At 50.6% G+C, this 16,483-nt stretch overlaps 1 protein-coding gene across 20 annotated transcripts in view; it reads left to right on the top strand.

Annotated features, from left to right (window-relative positions):
• Positions 1 to 1,172: 1,172 nt before the first annotated feature.
• The window catches only part of SLC2A11 (solute carrier family 2 member 11), a 28,854-nt gene continuing 13,543 nt past the window's right edge, over positions 1,173 to 16,483 (top strand). For 3 of the 20 annotated variants that reach the window (XM_021933624.2, XM_031656067.1, XM_021933620.2), the window contains exons 1-3: positions 1,181 to 2,501; positions 7,113 to 7,211; positions 13,209 to 13,369. In XM_021933624.2, coding sequence (XP_021789316.1) covers positions 2,460 to 2,501; positions 7,113 to 7,211; positions 13,209 to 13,369 — 302 coding nt within the window. In that variant the 5' untranslated portion in view covers positions 1,181 to 2,459. Of the gene's footprint in view, positions 2,502 to 2,538; positions 3,130 to 7,112; positions 7,212 to 13,208; positions 13,370 to 16,483 lie in introns of those variants that run through there. The other 17 variants (XM_021933634.2, XM_021933633.2, XM_021933616.2 and 14 more) reach the window with 16 other exon arrangements.

Here is a 16,483-nt window from a genome sequence, read left to right as displayed (position 1 = left end):
AGTAGCTGTGACCACAGGTGTGCGCTATCACACCCAGCTATTATTATTATTATTATTATTATTTTTTTTTTTTTTTTTGAGACGGAGTCTCGCTCTGTCGCCCAGCCTGGAGTGCAGTGGCCGGATCTCGGCTCACTGCAAGCTCCGCCTCCCGGGTTCCCGCCATTCTCCTGCCTCAGCCTCCCGAGTAGCTGGGACTACAGACGCTCGCCACCTCGCCCGGCTATTTTTTTGTATTTTTTTACTAGAGACGGGGTTTCACCGGGTTAGCCAGGATGGTCTCGATCTTCTGACCTCGTGATCCGCCCGTCTCGGCCTCCCAAAGTGCTGGGATTACAGGCTTGAGCCACCGCGCCCGGCCCCAGCTATTATTATTATTATTTTTTGAGATGGAATCTCGAACTGTGGCCTGAGCTGCAGTGCAGTGGTGTGATCTTGGCTCACTGCAACCTCCGCCTCTAGGGTTCAAATGGTTTTCCTGCCTCAGCCTCCCAAGTAGCTAGGATTACAGGCACCCACCACCATGCCCAGCTAATTTTTTGTATTTTTAGTAGAGATGGGGTTTTACTCTGTTGGCCAGGCTGGTCTCAAACTCCCGACCTCGTGATCCGCCCGCCTCAGCCTCCCAAAGTGTTGGGATTACAGGCATGAGCCGCCTCGCCAGGCCTTTACTTTTTTTTTTTTTTTTTTAATAGAGATGAGGGTCTGCCCGTGTTGCCCAGGCTCATCTTGAACTCATGGGCTCAAGTGATCCACCTGCCTCAGCCTCCCAAAGTGCTGGGATTACAGGTGGGAGCTACTGCATCCAGCCTAAAATGTTTAAAGTTAGGTTTTTGCATTAGGTTTGTGTGCACCTGGAATGACTTTTGTATATGAAGTGAGACAGAGGTCCAGTTTTCATTTTTCCCCATATAATCAATTGTCCTAGAGCCATTTATTAGCCCTTCACTTCCCGCTTTTTTTTTTTTTTGAGATGGAGTCTTGCTCTATGGCCCAGGCTGGAGTGCAGTGGCGGGATCTCGGCTCACTGCAAGCTCCGCCTTCCGGGTTCACGCCATTCTGCTGCCTCCGCCTCCCGAGTAGCTGGGACTACAGGCTTTTGCCGCCACGCCTGGCTAATTTTTTGTATTTTTAACAGAGATGGGGTTTCACCATATTAGCCAGGATGGTCTCGATCTCCTGACCTCGTGATCCGCCCGCCTTAGCTTCCCAAAGTGCTGGGATTACAGGCGTGAGCCACCGCACCCGGCCACTTCCCACTTACTTTTTAAGGGGGAAAAGGCAATGGTTGTTTTGAAAAAAATTAACCTATCTAAATAAAATATCAGCAGTTGAAACTAACAATGTATATTACAACAGTATTATGACCAAGTTGCCGCTACCCCAAGAATTCAAGAATGGTTTACCACTAGAAAGTTTATTGATGTAACTGATCTCATTAACAGATTTAAAGAATACCCATATGATCATCTTAATAGATTCAGGAAAATCATGCAATAAAATACCTGTTTATGATAACTGCTAATATTTTATTTGTGCTTTTCCTTAAAAATGCAGCGTTTTTAGGAATTAAAGTTCAGAGCAGCAAAAGTCAAACAAAAACCAAGTCTGAGCAATAGAGCTACTACAATGCCCATCACAGTCTTTGCTCAGAAGACTACCTAAGGTCATGTTCAGCTCTATGTTTCTGTGACCACAAATAGCATCTTTGGCAAATCTGGTTTCAGTTGGTCTTTGTCCAGCTCCTGGATTCCATGCAGGGCCTGAGAAGCCCTCAAGGATAAAAGATTAATCCGGTCCAGTGGACTCCGTGGTTCCTCAACTCCAAGTGCCCCCACCATAGGTGGGACCTGCCTCTCACGGAAAGGATCCCTGGCGGCAACCCGAGACCGGTTCAGACCGGTTCTCCTACCCGCATTCCGCCGAGTCTCTCGCTCTGCCCAGGACGCACAGATGAGAGCGCTCAGCAGACTGGTGGGTCTGTCTTTCGGTCCTTCCTAATTTTCCCCTCCTCTGGGGAAAGGTCAAGGATACCTGAACCCAAGTGTCTGGCGGGGTGTAGGTGGGGGGGTGCATCTGTGCACAATCAAGGGCTTGGCCCTCCCGAGAGCGCCCAGGGGCAGGGGCCTCCTAGGTTCTGGCGGCCGGCAGGGGCGACCGGAGCAGGGGGTCGCGCAAGATTGCGGCTGAGGTCCCACCAGCGAGAGACAGAGACCCTCAGACATTTAGTCCAGAGACTGCAGCAAGGGAGGGGGACGAGGGGCCAGGGCCGGAATTTCGGGGGAGGACTCGGGAGCGCAGCGACCAGAGTCGTTTGCTGGCACCTGCGGGGGCGAATGCAGGGGCTTGGCCGAGATGACCTTGGACCAGAGCTCCCTTCCGGCCTGCAGAGATGAGCTTGGGGTTTAGCTTAGTGAGGAGTGAGCAGCTTTTCAGCCGCAGTGCTGCGGAGGAGGCGGATGGAGGATGAACTGGAGCCGTCCTTACGGCCTCCGACGCAGGTGAGCCCCCAGCAGCGGCGACCCCCCACCGCACGGTGGCGACAAACCCCGCGCCACCGCGGCGGCGACCCCCTCCCCCACCGCGGCGGCGAGCTCCCCAGCACCGGCAGCAACTCTTAACACGCTGCGGATCCGCGCTTGCGCCTCAGGCGCCCTCCGCGACAGTCTAACGGCTCTGCGCTCCACTGCGCCTGCGCTTGAGTCTCAGGCCCCATTCCCGGCCACTGGTTAGCGTTGTGCGAACCTTCAGCTTGTGCAGCCGCTCTCAATACCCACTGCGCTTGCGCTACCGCTTCGTCTCGACTGGTTTGCGCCTCTCAAACGCTTACTGCGCGTGCGCTAGCCCCTCTTTCACGGCTGGGTAACGCGCGCTGACCTTCCCTCCGCGCGCATGCGCCCGGTTAATCGCTTGGTAATGGCAGCTGGGGTCTCCCTGGGACAGCAAGACTTCCGCTCAGGCCCCTCTTCCGAATGCTCCATGCCCTCCTGCGATCTGGAATGGTCTGAATTCTCATACCTGCCCAGACCAGGCATTTCAGATGAGGGATTGCGGACCTGAGTGAACTGCGCATGTATAGCCACCTTGGAGCCTTCACTAAGTCGTCAAATGTTCAAAAACATCGTGCTTGTATGTACAGTGGCGTTAGGTGCTAGGCTCAGATGTCCATAGGCAGGTGTTTACGTCCAGGTTCGGCCTGTGGGCCAGAGCAAGGTTGCTGGACCCTGGCATCCCAGCCCCCAGAGATGCTAAATCCTCTGTGGATCAGCCCTGACCTCAGAGGCAGTAAGCCCTCCGAGCACGGCAGTCCTGACCGCTCACTCCTTCCCGTGACTGTTTCCCACCCTCGCCTCTTTCCTCCTCATGATGCCCTCAGCTCTGACCTGGCGTCCTGCCTCACAGAGGGAAAGGGCGCAGCCAGAGGAGAGCGCCTGCACTGCCCACCGCTTCTATGGGTTCCTCCCCAATCTGGACTGATTTCTTTATGTATTTGCATGGCACATTCCCTCACCTCCTTTGTCTTCATTTGCACTTGTATTCCTTGACAGCCCTATTTAAAATAGCACCAGCTGAGGTGGGAGGATCGCTGGAGCCCAGGAGTTTGAAGCTGCAGAGATCTAATAGGATCTCACCACTGCACTCCAGCGTGGGCGACCTAGGGAGACCTTGTCTGTAAAAAATAAAAATAAAATAGCACCACCTGGTCCTAACACGTCCTACACCCCTTCCCTGCTTTAAGTCTCTGTAGCACCAGCTGATGTACTACATATTTTGCTCATTCATTTTGCGATTGCTTGTCTTTCCCTGCTCTGATAGCTCATTGATTTTGTCTGTTGCTCACTGCTGTATCCCAACACCCAGAACAGTAGGATTATTGACCATAATAGGGAGGCAATAAATCTTTGTTTGCCTAATTAATGGTCCGTATCATAGCTAATGTCTGAATGCTTACCATGACCAGGCACGGTATAGGCAATCTCCATGCATGATCTCATTGAATTAAACAATTTCCTGTAGTCTTGGAGACCTGTCAACATCTGCTACATGAGTTCAGCTGCTATCAAGCACTGTGTTCGCTGCTTCCTTCAGATCTGCTGTCTTAAGGGAGCTCTCACTTCCATGAAGCCCCCGTGGAGCTGTAATGTGGCCCCATTGGGACCAGACTCCAGGTTTCTCACCTGGCTTCTTCCTAAGGCTTCCAGCCTAAGAGAAAGTTACTTAGGCCTTATGGGAACTATGGGCAGCTAGGGCCCCTGTCACCAACCTGTCTCCAGACCTATGGCAAAGCCTTCAGCAGGATTCTGCCCTCCAGAGTCACTTCCTCTGCTCCCCCACCTTCCAGTGCAGTGTCTCACTGAATGGTGAAAGCACAACTGGCTCTTTCCCAGCTATATCTTGCCCCCCCAGCACACTTCCTGGCTGAGATAAACACTCAGTTTTTTGTGTGTGTTTTTTTTTTTGAGATACAGTCTCACTGTATTGCCCAGGCAGGAGTGCAGTGGCGCAATCTGGGCTCACTGCAACCTCCGCATCCCAGATTCAAGCAATTCTCCTGCCTCAGCCTTCCGAGTAGCTGGGATTACAGGTGCCTGCCACCACGCCTGGCTAATTTTTGTATTTTTAGTAGAGACGGGGTTTTACCATGTTGGCCAGGCTGGTCTTGAACTCCTGACCTCAAGTGATCTGCCCACCTCGGCCTCCCAAACTGCTGGGATTACAGGCGTGGGCCATCGCATCTGGCCAACACCCAGTATTTGACTAATGAATGAATAAATAGTCCATAGGTTCTCGAAACTTCAGAAAACCTTAGCCAAACATCCTTCTGTCGTGAAAATTGTATCAAAGTTTTCAAAAATAATACCTTTAATTTTACAGAACAATTTGCCAGAACAAGAAAGGCAGTAATTTTGGGGGGAAGATATCAACGATTCAATTTTTGTAAAGTCAACTACTTTGCAAATATCTAAAAAAATACCTGAGGGAAGGAGTTCATTGTTGTGCCTTTGGAGGAGTGGAGAACTTTCAGTATATACTGAATTTTCAAAAATCTTAACAAACGTGTCATTTTGTAATTAAAAATCCCAAAAGAGTAGACCAGGTATGGTGGCTCACGCCTGTAATCCTAACACTTTGGGAGGCCAAGGCGAGTGGATCACTTGAGCTCAGGAGTTTGAAACCAGCCTGGGCAACAAGGTGAAACCCCGTCTCTACAAAAAAATTAGCCCAGCGTGATGGTGTATGCCTGTAGTCCCAGCTACTTGGGGGGCTGAGGTGGACGGATCGCTTGAGCCCAGGAGGTTGAGGCTGCAGTGAGCCAAGATCATGACACTGCAGTCCAACCTGGGTGGCAAAATGAGACCCTGTCTCAAAAAAACAAAACAAAAAATCACAAAAGGAGAAAGATAAACAATTTTGTGAATCCCTCAGAAGACCTCAACTACAGGTCAGGTGCAGTGCCTCATGTCTGTAATCTCAGCACTTTGGAGGCCGAGGTGGGCAGATCACTTGAGGTCAGGAGTCTCTACTAAAAATACAAAAATTAGCTGGGCATGATGGTGCATGCCTGCAATCCCAGCTACTCGGGAGGCTGAGGCGGGAGAATCACTTGAACTGGGAGGCGGAGATTGCAGCGAGCCGAGATTGCGCCATTGCACTCCAGCCTGGGCGGCAGAGCAAGACTCCGTCTCTCTTCTTTTTTTTTTTTTTTGAGACGGAGTCTCACTCTGCGCCCATGCTGGAGTGCAGTGGTGTGATCTTGGCTTGCTGCAACCTCCACCTCCCTGGTTCAAGCAGTTCTCTGCCTCAGCCTCCTGAGTAGATGGGATTACAGGTATCTGCCAACAAGCCCGGCTAATTTTTTTAATTTTTTTATTTTTATTCATTTTTTTGAGACGGAGTCTTGCTATGTCACCCAGGCTGGAGTGCAGTGGCACAATCTCGGCTCACTGTGTGCCTCCCAGGTTCACGCCATTCTCCTGTCTCAGTTTCCCAAGTAGCTGGGACTACAGGTACCCGCCACCAGGCCCAGCTAATTTTTTGTATTTTTAGTAGAGACAGAGTTTCACCGTGTTAGCCAGGGTGATCTCCTGACCTGGTGATCCGCCCACCTCGGCCTCCCAAATTGTGGGGATTACAGGCGTGAGCCACCGCGCCTGGCCAATTTCTGTAGTTTTAGTAGAGATGGGGTTTCACTATCTTGGCCAAGCTGGTCTTAAACTTCTGACCTCGCGATCCACCTGCCTCGGCCTCCCAAAGTGCTGGAATTAGAGGTGTGAGCCACTGCGCCTGGCCAAGACTCCTCAAAAAAAAAAAAAAAAAAAAAAAAAAAAGAGAAAATCCCAACTACAAATGATGAGGCATTGGGGATGCCTTTGGGAATTCTCCCTCCATCTCTAAGAGTGTTTCACTGTCCTTTTGTGTACCAAGTGTGCATGACTCATGTGTGCCCAGCCTAGAAGTAGGCTTCATTATCTCCAGGTCCAGGTAAGGAAGTGACTTAGGATGAGGAAGTAAGGGGAGAGCTGGGATAGGGACCAGGCACCTTGGCCATCCATGCTGCCTCTCTGTTTCTCCTATGTCCCCAAGTCCTTGCACCTGCAGGTCCATGTGGCCTCTTTTCTTAGCCTAGTTGCAGAACATGCTGGTGGGAGGTAAGAGAAGGAGGCTCAGCCCAGATTCCTGGAGCCTGGCCACTCTGTTGGAGAACATTTTCCTGGGGCAAGTCAGGGACTCCTGTCCTGCTGGAGGCAGAGCTTTACTCTGCTGGGGCCCCAACTCAGGCGACTGTCTTTCCCAAACACAGCAGACGTGCTCAGGGGCAGCCCAACAAGGAGGGATGGGAACTGCTCTCCAGCTCAGGGAAACTTTGGGGCTATGGGTGGCGTGAGGGTAAAGTGGGGTCCTGGACTCAGAGCAGGAGGCCTGGATTCCTCTGCTACCTGCCAGCCATGTGACCCAGGTAACTCCTCTCTGAGCCTCACTTTCCTCATCTGCAAAGTGGAGACATCACTGCTTGATTCAAATAAATTGCAATGCTGTGATTGGCAGCTCTGGTCCAGGGAGAGGGGTGGTGGCTGTTGTTGGTCACTCTGTGTTCTCCCCTCTCTCCTCAGATTCAGGGCAGGATCCTGCTCCTGACCATCTGTGCTGCTGGCATTGGTGGGACTTTTCAGTTTGGCTATAACCTGTCTATCATCAATGCCCCGACCTCGGTACGTATCCTCTCTGTGTCGACTGCCCCTTTCTGAGTGGGTACTGGCTAACAGCTGCCCACTGAGGGGCTTCAGCCAGGCATCCACTTGGTGGCACTTTCTGCCACAAGTTTGTCTCCATTGGGTTGGCCCACAGGTTCCTGCAGGTTCAAACTGAGCATACATCTTCCCCCAAACCTGCATGTCCTCCTGAGTCCCTAATCTCAGCGGATGACTCCATCTTCCACCTAGTGATGGGGGAGTCAGCATTGACTTCTTTTCGTCTCTTGGACACCAAGTCCTTCCTAACTATCTCTAGAATCCAGCCACTTCTCCCCATGTCTCCACCACATTCCCAGTTCTAGCCCAGCCTCCTCACTGGCCTCCTTGCCTTCAGCCTCTCCCCATCTTGATCTCTTCAAGTCACTCTCCTGCTCAGAATTGTTTTTTTTTTTTTTTGAGACGGCGTTTTGCTCTTGTTGCCCAGATTGGTTTGCAGTGGCGTGATCTCAGCTCACTGCAACCTCTGCCTCTCGGGTTCAAGCGATTCTCCTGCCTCAGCCTCCTGAGTAGCTGGGATTACAGGCATGTGCCACCACGTCCAGCTAATTTTGTAGTTTTAGTAGACATGGGATTTCTCCATGTTAGTCAGGCTGGTCTCGAACTCCCAACCTCAGGTAATCCACCTGCCTCAGCCTCCCAAAGTACTGGGATAACAGGCATGAGCCACTGCTCCTGGTCTCATGAAGGTTATTTATAAAGTAGCCAGTGGAGGTTAAGTTTCCGTGTTCAGCGGCGAGGCCTGGAGCTACCAGGGCCTCAGCTTCATGGAAAAAGGAAGAAGAAATTTTAAAAAACCAACTGACCAAAAGCAAGCAGGGCAGGCAGATCTGACCAAATGAACCCCTCGGTTTCACTGTCTCACACCTTCGCTCCCCCAACCCTGATACCAAAGCAAGTTAAGTATAGTTCCTCAAATGCCTATGACACAGCCCTTCCTCTAAGCCTCCTTCCATGGAGGGGCCCTCTCTGTTCCACCTGTAGAAGCCCACCCCAGATACCACCACCTTCTTGAAACCTTCTTCCCTCTCCAGCCCTTGGTGCAGGCTGTCCTCACTCAGGCTGTGTGAGGGCTGTTTTGTGTCCATCTCCTTTCTCCTGCTGATTCGCTCTCAGCATCTGAGTCATCTTTGAATCTCTAGCACTTGGTCGTAGCCTGGCCCGAGCCGATGTTCTGTGAGTGTCTGTGGAAAGGATGGGTCTTTCAGCCGCAGTGATAGAAGCCTACCTCTAACTTGCTTAAGTAAGAAGGGCAAGTACCTAGTCACATAACTGGGAATGATGGGATATGGGGCTTCACACAGCACTGGGGGAGAGCTGCAGGAACCAGGCCCCAGGACAGAACTGTGGCTGCTGTCCTGCCCCTGATTTTCCTCTCTCGGGTTTTTTTTTTGTTTTTTTTTGTTTTTTTTTTTTTTAGACAGAGTCTTGCTCTGTCACCCAGGCTGGAGTACTGTCATGCAATCTCGGCTCACTGCAACCTCCGCTCCGCCCCAAGCTCAGGTACTCAAGCGATCCTCACACCTCAGCCTCCCAAGTAATTGGGACCACAGGTGTGTACCACAAAGCCCAGCTATTTTATTTGTATTTTTTAGTAGAGACAGGGTCTCATCATGTTGCCCAGGCTGGTCTCGAACTCCTGAGCTCAAGTGGTCCGCCCACCTCGGCCTCTTGAAGTTCTAGGATTACAGGCATGAGCCACCGTGCCTGCCTTGGCCTTGTTTTCATACCCAGTTGGGGAGCTGCTGTCACCAGATTCACTTCCTGCCAGCTGAGAACTCCCCCCACCAACAAAAGTCTTCCAGATTAGCTCATGCAGAAAGGCAGGGAAGAGCCTGAGGGGCTGGTTTGGTTTACGTGTCCACTCCCAGACCAGTAATGTGGTCAGGAGGCTGGGATGCTCGGATTGGCCAGATCTGGGCCAGGTGATCACCTTTATGGGGGAACCAAGAGCTGTACTTGACTATGGAGAGAACTTCCTCCAAAGTAATATTTGTTAGCAGAAGATAGAGATGGGGATAGAAAGAATGATAGCAGCCCAGCCTCTTAAAGCAAGGATGAGAATTTAGAAAGGGGGGTCTGAGCTGGCTGCATTGGTTTGTTTGTTTGTTTGTTTGTTTATTTATTGAGATGGAGTTTTGCTCTTGTTGACCAAGCTGGAGTGCAATGGCGTGATCTTGGCTCCCTCTGTCACCCAGGCTGGAGCATGGTGGCGAGATCTCAGGTCACTGCAACCTCTGCCTCCCAGGATCAAGTGATTCTCCTGTCTCAGCCTCCTGAGTAGCTGGGATTACAGGCGCCTGTCACTATGCCTGGCTAATTTTTTTGTATTTTAGTAGAAATGGACTTTCCTCATGTTAACCAGGCTGGTCTCAAACTCCTGACCTCAGGTAATCTGCCTGCCTTGGACTCCCAAAGTGCTGGGATTACAGGCGTAAGGCATTGGTTTATTTATTCATTCATTCATCAAGCATTTGAGCACCCACTTCAGTGCACACTCAGACTAGAGAGGGGTCCATCCCGGGCTGGGCAGGTCACTCAGACCTTACCTCCCACGGCCATCACCAGCCCCCACAAAGGAGACTTTCCTAGGCTCAGAGGCTTCCCCTACCCTGCTGAATAGTGTTAAGTTCTAATTGTTAAAGAAAAAGTTATTCAGGCTGGACATGGTGGCTCATGCCTATAATCCCAGTGCTTTGAGAGGCTGAGGCAGGCGGATCATTTGAGGTCAGGAGTTCGAGACCAGCCTGGCCAACATGATTAAACCCTGTCTCTACTAAAAGTAGAAATATTAGCTGGGCATGGTGGTGCGTGTCTGTGACCTCAGCTCCTCCAGAGACTGAGGCAGGAGAATCGCTTGAACCCAGGAAGCGGAGGTTGCAGTGACCTGAGATCTCGCCACCGTGCTCCAGCCTGGGTGACAGAGGGAGACTCCCTCTCAAAAAAAAAAAAAAAAAAAAGCCCGGCATGGTGGCACGTGCCTGTAATCCCAGCTACTTGGGAGGCTGAGGCAGGAGAATTGTTCGAACCCGGGAAGCGGAGGTTGCGGTGAGCCGAGATCGCGCCATTGCACTCCAGCCTGGGCAACAAGAACAAAACTCCATCACAAAAACAAAAACAAAAACTATTCAATGACACTTGTCAAAGCACAGTAATGAAGACTTTATTCAAGAGGTGGCAAGCACTAGTTGGAGGGACCATGGCAATGGGGTCCTGCCCTGAGGCAGAAAGATTGGATTCAACTTCAAATACAGCATGGGCAAGCGAGAACTGATAGCCAAGGAGTAGAGCGGGGTCAGTAGGTGCACAATGACTGAGAGGATCATCAGGCATTTGTGGGGGATTCTGGTTAAATTGACCCAACAGGATTCTTGTTGAGGGCAGGCCAGGGTAACCAGACATCATGGAGGATGGCAGAGGATAAGGAGGCCAATTAGATTTTGAAAGTGATCAGATGTGGAGGATGAGGATTCTAGCTAAATCAACTTAGCAGGACACTTGCTAAAACTGAACAAGGCAGAGATGAACACAGAAGTCCAAAAGTTGAGACCTAGTTGAAAAAGAGCTCAGAATACCAGGCGCAGTGGCTCACCCTTCTAATCTGAACACTTTGAGAGGCTGAGGTGGGAGGATTGCTTGAGCCCCGGAGTTTGAGATCAGCCTAAGCAACATGCACGATCCAGTATCTACGAAGAAGTAAAAAAATATTCAACAGGGCGCAGTGGCATGAGCCTGTATTTGCAGGTACTTGTGAGGCTGAGGTGGGAGGATGGCTTGAGCTCCAGCCTGGACAACAGAGGGAGACCCTATCTTTATTTATTTTTATTTTTTTTTGAGACGGAGTCTCGCTCTGTCGCCCAGGCTGGAGTGCAGTGGCCAGATCTCAGCTCACTGCAAGCTCCGCCTCCCGGGTTTACGCCATTCTCCTGCCTCAGCCTCCTGAGTAGCTGGGACTACAGGTACCTGCCACCTCGTCCGGCTAGTTTTTTTGTACTTTTTAGTAGAGATGGGGTTTCACCATGTTAGCCAGGATGGTCTCGATCTCCTGACCTCGTGATCCGCCCATCTCGGCCTCTCAAAGTGCTGGGATGGAGACCCTATCTTTAAAAAAAAAAAAGAGCTTAGGAAACTCTGAGGAGAATCTTTGTCAATGGTCACTCTTGAGGAGTTCCAGCCAATGTCAGGGGAAGCTGGCCCTGGTCCCAGCTCCTGTGGACAGTTCCTCCCCTGAGAGGCAGCTGGTGGGCACTAGGCTGCCAGTCATTGCCCTGAGCTGGGCAGGGGAGAGCTGGCCCAGCACCTGAACCCACTGCCCTCTCTTGTGTTCTGTTCTGTCGGGAGACCTGCAAATGACATTTCATCTCTAACCAAGAGAAGGGTGTCCATGTCTTCCCCACTTCTTTCCTAACCATGTGACTTCCCTTCACTCACCTGAGGTTTGGAGTCTGGGGAGTCCAAACTACCTGGTACAACCCTGACCCATGGCTAAAGCTGTGAGCAAGTCACTTCACCTCTCCCAGAGCCTAATCCCCAGTCTTGACAGTGACCAAGCCTGAGCATGGTTGCTCATGTCTGTAATCCCAGTGCTTTGGGAGGCTGCCTCCCAAAAGTAGTGAAACCCCGTCTCTACTAAAAAAATACAAAAAAATTAGCCGGGCGTGGTGGCGGGCGCCTGTAGTCCCAGCTACTCGGGAGGCTGAAGCAAGAGGATTACTTGCCAAGATTGGCACAATCTTGGCTCACTGCAACCTCCACCTCCCAGATTCAAGCAATTCTTCTGCCTCAGCCTCGCAAGTAGCTGGGATTGCAGGTGCCTGCCACCACACCTGGCTAATTTTTTTTTTTGTATTTTTAGTAGAGATGGGGTTTCACCATGTTGGCCAGGCTGGTCTTGAACTCTTGACCCCAGGTGATCCACCCGTGTCTGCCTCCCAAAGTGCTCTGATTACAGGTGTGAGCCACCGTGCCTGGCCATGGAATTTCTTGAGTGATAGGAGCATCTTTTGTTATTTGCAATGAGCCCCATTTTATCATACCTGCGCGTATGCTAATGAGGTGACAGGGTAGGGCCATTAGATTGCGTCAGGATGGAGCTGGTCACCAAAAAGACCAAGAGATTAGAGGGTCAGAATGTTCAGCCCCACTCACAGAACTCTGAAAAAGGGAGAGGAGCTGAAGATTAAGGTCTATAAAAGCTCTTGAACAACAAGATTTGATGAGCTTCCAGGTTTGTGAACACATTGAGGTGCTGGGAAGGTGGTGCTCCTGCAGGGGACATGGAAGCCTCTAGCAACCTACTCCCCCAGGACCATGCCCAGTGCATCTTTCCCATATGGCTGTTCATGAGTTGTATCCTTCATAACAAACCAGTAAATGTAAGTAAAGGGCCTTCCTGAGTTTTGTAAGCCATTGTTGCAAATTTTCAAACCCACGGAAAGGGTCCTAGGAATCCCCAGTTGATGGCCAGTTGGTCAGAAGTGCAGGAGACCTGATCTTGCAGTTGGCATCTGAAGAGGGGACAGTCTTGTGGAATGGAGCCCTTTGACTTGTGGGATCTGATGCTAACTCCAGGTGGATAGTGTCAGAATGGGATTCCATTGTAGTACTCCAGCTCGTGTCCGGAGAGTTAGAGAATTGCTTGATGTGGAAAAAATCCACACATTTGCTGTCAGAAGTGTTATGTGAGTAGGGAGAAAAAGTGTTTTTGCAGAGAGGGGCAAATGGGGCATGTCCAGTGCTAGGCTCTGAGGGATGAGGGATAAGAACCAGCATGGTGCCCTGCACAGGGGAAGTGCTCAGGTGAGTTAGTTCCTGCTCCACGGGGAGCTCAGAAGACACGGTGCCTGTTCTCATTGCCTGTTCTGCAGAAGCATGGAACCCTGTTGGGGAGAAGGCTTGTCTTGTCTAGTGCCCGCACGCCCCCATCCCCAGAAGGCTGACTGGCATTTCTGTCCACAGCACATTCAGGAATTCACCAATGAGACGTGGCAGGCGCGTACTGGAGAGCCACTGCCTGACCACCTAATTCTACTTATGTGGTCCCTCATCGTGTCTCTGTACCCCCTAGGAGGCCTCTTTGGAGCACTGCTTGCAGGTCCCTTGGCCATCACGCTGGGAAGGTAAGTGCTTCCTGTGTACCCCCTGAATGCCCTTTAATGAAGAGTGCTGCAGCCTGCAGGCTGAGGGACATGGAAGCAGGAAGAGGCCCGGCAAGCTCCAGGCCCAGAACAGCTCCTCATCCAGCCTCTTACTCTGCCTGGAGTTTCACCTTGCAAGACACATCTTCCGGGATTTGGTAGAGCAAACAGTCCTGTGCTACGAGAGAGGGAGGACTCCTGGTTTCCAATTTCATATCTACCAACAAGTGCTAACTGACCTAAAACAAGTATTTTCTTCCTGGGCCTCACTTTCCATCTGCATATCTAATGCAGTTCTTGGATTGCAAACAACACAAACTGACTCTGATTAACAGAATCAAAAATGTAATAGCTCAAAGGACATTGGGGCAGCTCATAGCATGAAAGGAAGTTCTTAGAAGCCAGGCCTGGCCAGGCAGGGTGGCTTACCCCTGTAATCCCAGCACTTTGGGAGGAATTACACTAAGGAGGAAAGATTGCATGGGTCCAGGAGTTTGAGACCAGTCTGGGCAATATGGTGAGACCCCATCTCTACAAAAAATTAGCCAGGTATGGGCTGGGCGCAGTGGCTCATGCTCGTAATCTCAGCACTTTGAGAGGCTGAGGCGGGTGGATCACCTGAGGTCAGGAGCTTCAGACCAGCCTGACCAACATGGCGAAAACCCATCTCTACTAAAAATACAAAAATTAGCAGGGTGTGGTGGCACACTTCTGTAGTCCCAGCCACTCAGGAGGCTGAGGCAGGAGAATCACTTGACCCCACAAGGCAGAGGCTGCAGTGAGCCAAGATCATGCCACTGCACTCCAGCCTGGGCAACAGAGTAAGACTCCATCTCAAAAAAAAAAAAAAAAAAAAAAAAAAAATCAACCAGTTATGGTGACACATGCCTGTGGACCCAGCTACTCGGGAGGCTGCAGCAGGAAGATCACCTGAGCCCAGGAGATCGACGCTGCAATGAGTCTTGATTGTGCCACTGTACTCCAGCCTGGATGACACAGTGAGCCCCTGTCTCAAAACAGCTGGCTTACTAGCGATCTTAGTCTATTTTTGGTGCCATAACAAAATAACTGAGACTGGGTGATATATAAAGAACAGAAATTTACTTTCTCACAGTTCTGGAGGCTGTGAAGTCCAAGATCAAGGCACCAGCAGATTCAGTGTATGGTGAGGGCTACTCTTTCTGCTTCTAAGGTGGTTCCTTGTCCCTGTGTCCTCATATGGTAGAAAGGGCGAATGCTGTGTCCTCACATGGTGGAAGACAAAGGGGCAAAAGGCAAAAAGAGCCTGCCTAGTTCCCTCCAGCCCTTTTATAAAGCACTAGTCCCATCAATGAAGGTGGAGTTCTCATGGCCTAATCAATCTCCCAAAGGTCTACCTCTAAATACTGTTGCATTGGAAATTAAATTTCAACCTGAATTTTGGAAGAGACACAAACCATCAAACCATAACACTAGCACAGGATCACCAAGACTGGATTAGACCACTGGGGCTCATATCTGCACCATGGGGAGTAGGGGAACAATCGCAAACAAAAGTGGGGCTCTTCCCACAAAGATGGAGGTAATAACTATTGTGTGGCTATCTCATGATACCTGGTTCAGCTGGCATAAGCATGAAAGGAAGAAATTAAAAATTCAAATTTAGCACATATGCCTATTCTGATTATGTCAAATGTCTGTTCCCCTCCCCAGGACAGGGGGATGTAGTTCTTCCATTCAGCAGCTGACTGGAGCTCTGAAATGTGTTGCCATCTTTGGGTGCTCAGGGTTGGTTGCATAGGGCAACAGGTGGGTTAGTCATCTCGGTGCCAGGAAGCCCCTATTGTTGAGCCTATGTGCGTTTTCTGTGCTTTCTACCCTATTTGCTTTGTTTATCACCCAACTGAGTAAGCACCAGGATGGTCAAAGAAGGCAGTTGAATGCCATCTACAGATAGAGGGTCATATTGTCCATGATTATGCATGATTATTAAGAGCCTCTTTGCAGCAGGAAGGGGATTCTGATAAGCAGAAACATATTTATGTATATTTTCAGGTTCTGGGTTATTTATTTATTTTTTTTGAGACAGAGTTTTGCTCTTCTTGCCCAGGCTGGAGTGCAATGGCGTGATCTTGGCTCACTGCAACCTCCGCTTCCCGGGTTCAAGTGATTCTCCTGCCTCAGCCTCCCAAGTAGCTGGAATTATAGGCGCCCGCCACCACGCCTGGCTAATTTTGTATTTTTAGTAGAGACGGGATTTTCCATGTTGGTCAGTCTGGTCTCGAACTCCTGACCTCAGGTGATTCACCCACCTCGACCTCCCAAAGTGCTGGGATTACAGGCGTGAGCCACGGTGCCCAGCTATATTTTCAGATTCTGGGCTAATTTTAAAAGATACACCCACTTAGTGTTTCCCTGTACCTCCTTGAAACCAGTCTTCAAATTCTGCTTCATCTAAGACTGTCTGTCCAACCAAACCTTTTGAAAAAGGGACAGGCCGGGTGCAGTAGCTCTCGCCTGTAATCCCAGCACTTTGGGAGACTGAGGCGGGGGGTTCACCTGAGGTCAGGAGTTTGAGACCAGCCTGGCCAACATGGTGAAACCCCATTTCTACTAAAACTACAAAAATTAGCCGGGCGTGTTGGCGGACGCCTGTAATCCCAGCTACTCAGGAGGCTGAGGCAGGAGAATCACTTGAACCCGGGAGGCAGAGGTTGCAGTGAACCGAGATCGTGCCACTGCACTCTAGCCTGGGCAACAAGAGTGAGGCTCCATCTCAAAAAAAAAAAAAGAAAAGAAAAGAAAAATAAAAAGAGGCAAAAGAAGTCCATGCTAGGCTGGGCGTGGTGGCTCATGCCTGTAATCCCAGCACTTTGGGAGGCCGAGGCGGGCAGATCATGAGGTTGGGAGATCGAGACCATCCTGGCTAACACAGTGAAACCCTGTCTCTACTAAAAAAATACAAAAAAAAAATGTGGTGGCGGGCGCCTGTAGAGCTACTGGGGAGCCTGAGGCAGGAGAATGGCGTGAACAGCTGAGGTAGGAGAATCACTTGAACCTGGGAGGCAGAGCTTGCAGTGAGCCCAGATTGCGCCACTGCCCTCTAGCCTGGGTGAC

The sequence above is a fragment of the Papio anubis genome, chromosome 16 (genome assembly GCF_008728515.1).
Source record: "Papio anubis isolate 15944 chromosome 16, Panubis1.0, whole genome shotgun sequence".
In the NCBI taxonomy this organism is placed as follows: Eukaryota; Metazoa; Chordata; class Mammalia; order Primates; family Cercopithecidae; genus Papio; species Papio anubis.
This window is presented reverse-complemented; position numbering and strand designations above follow the sequence as displayed.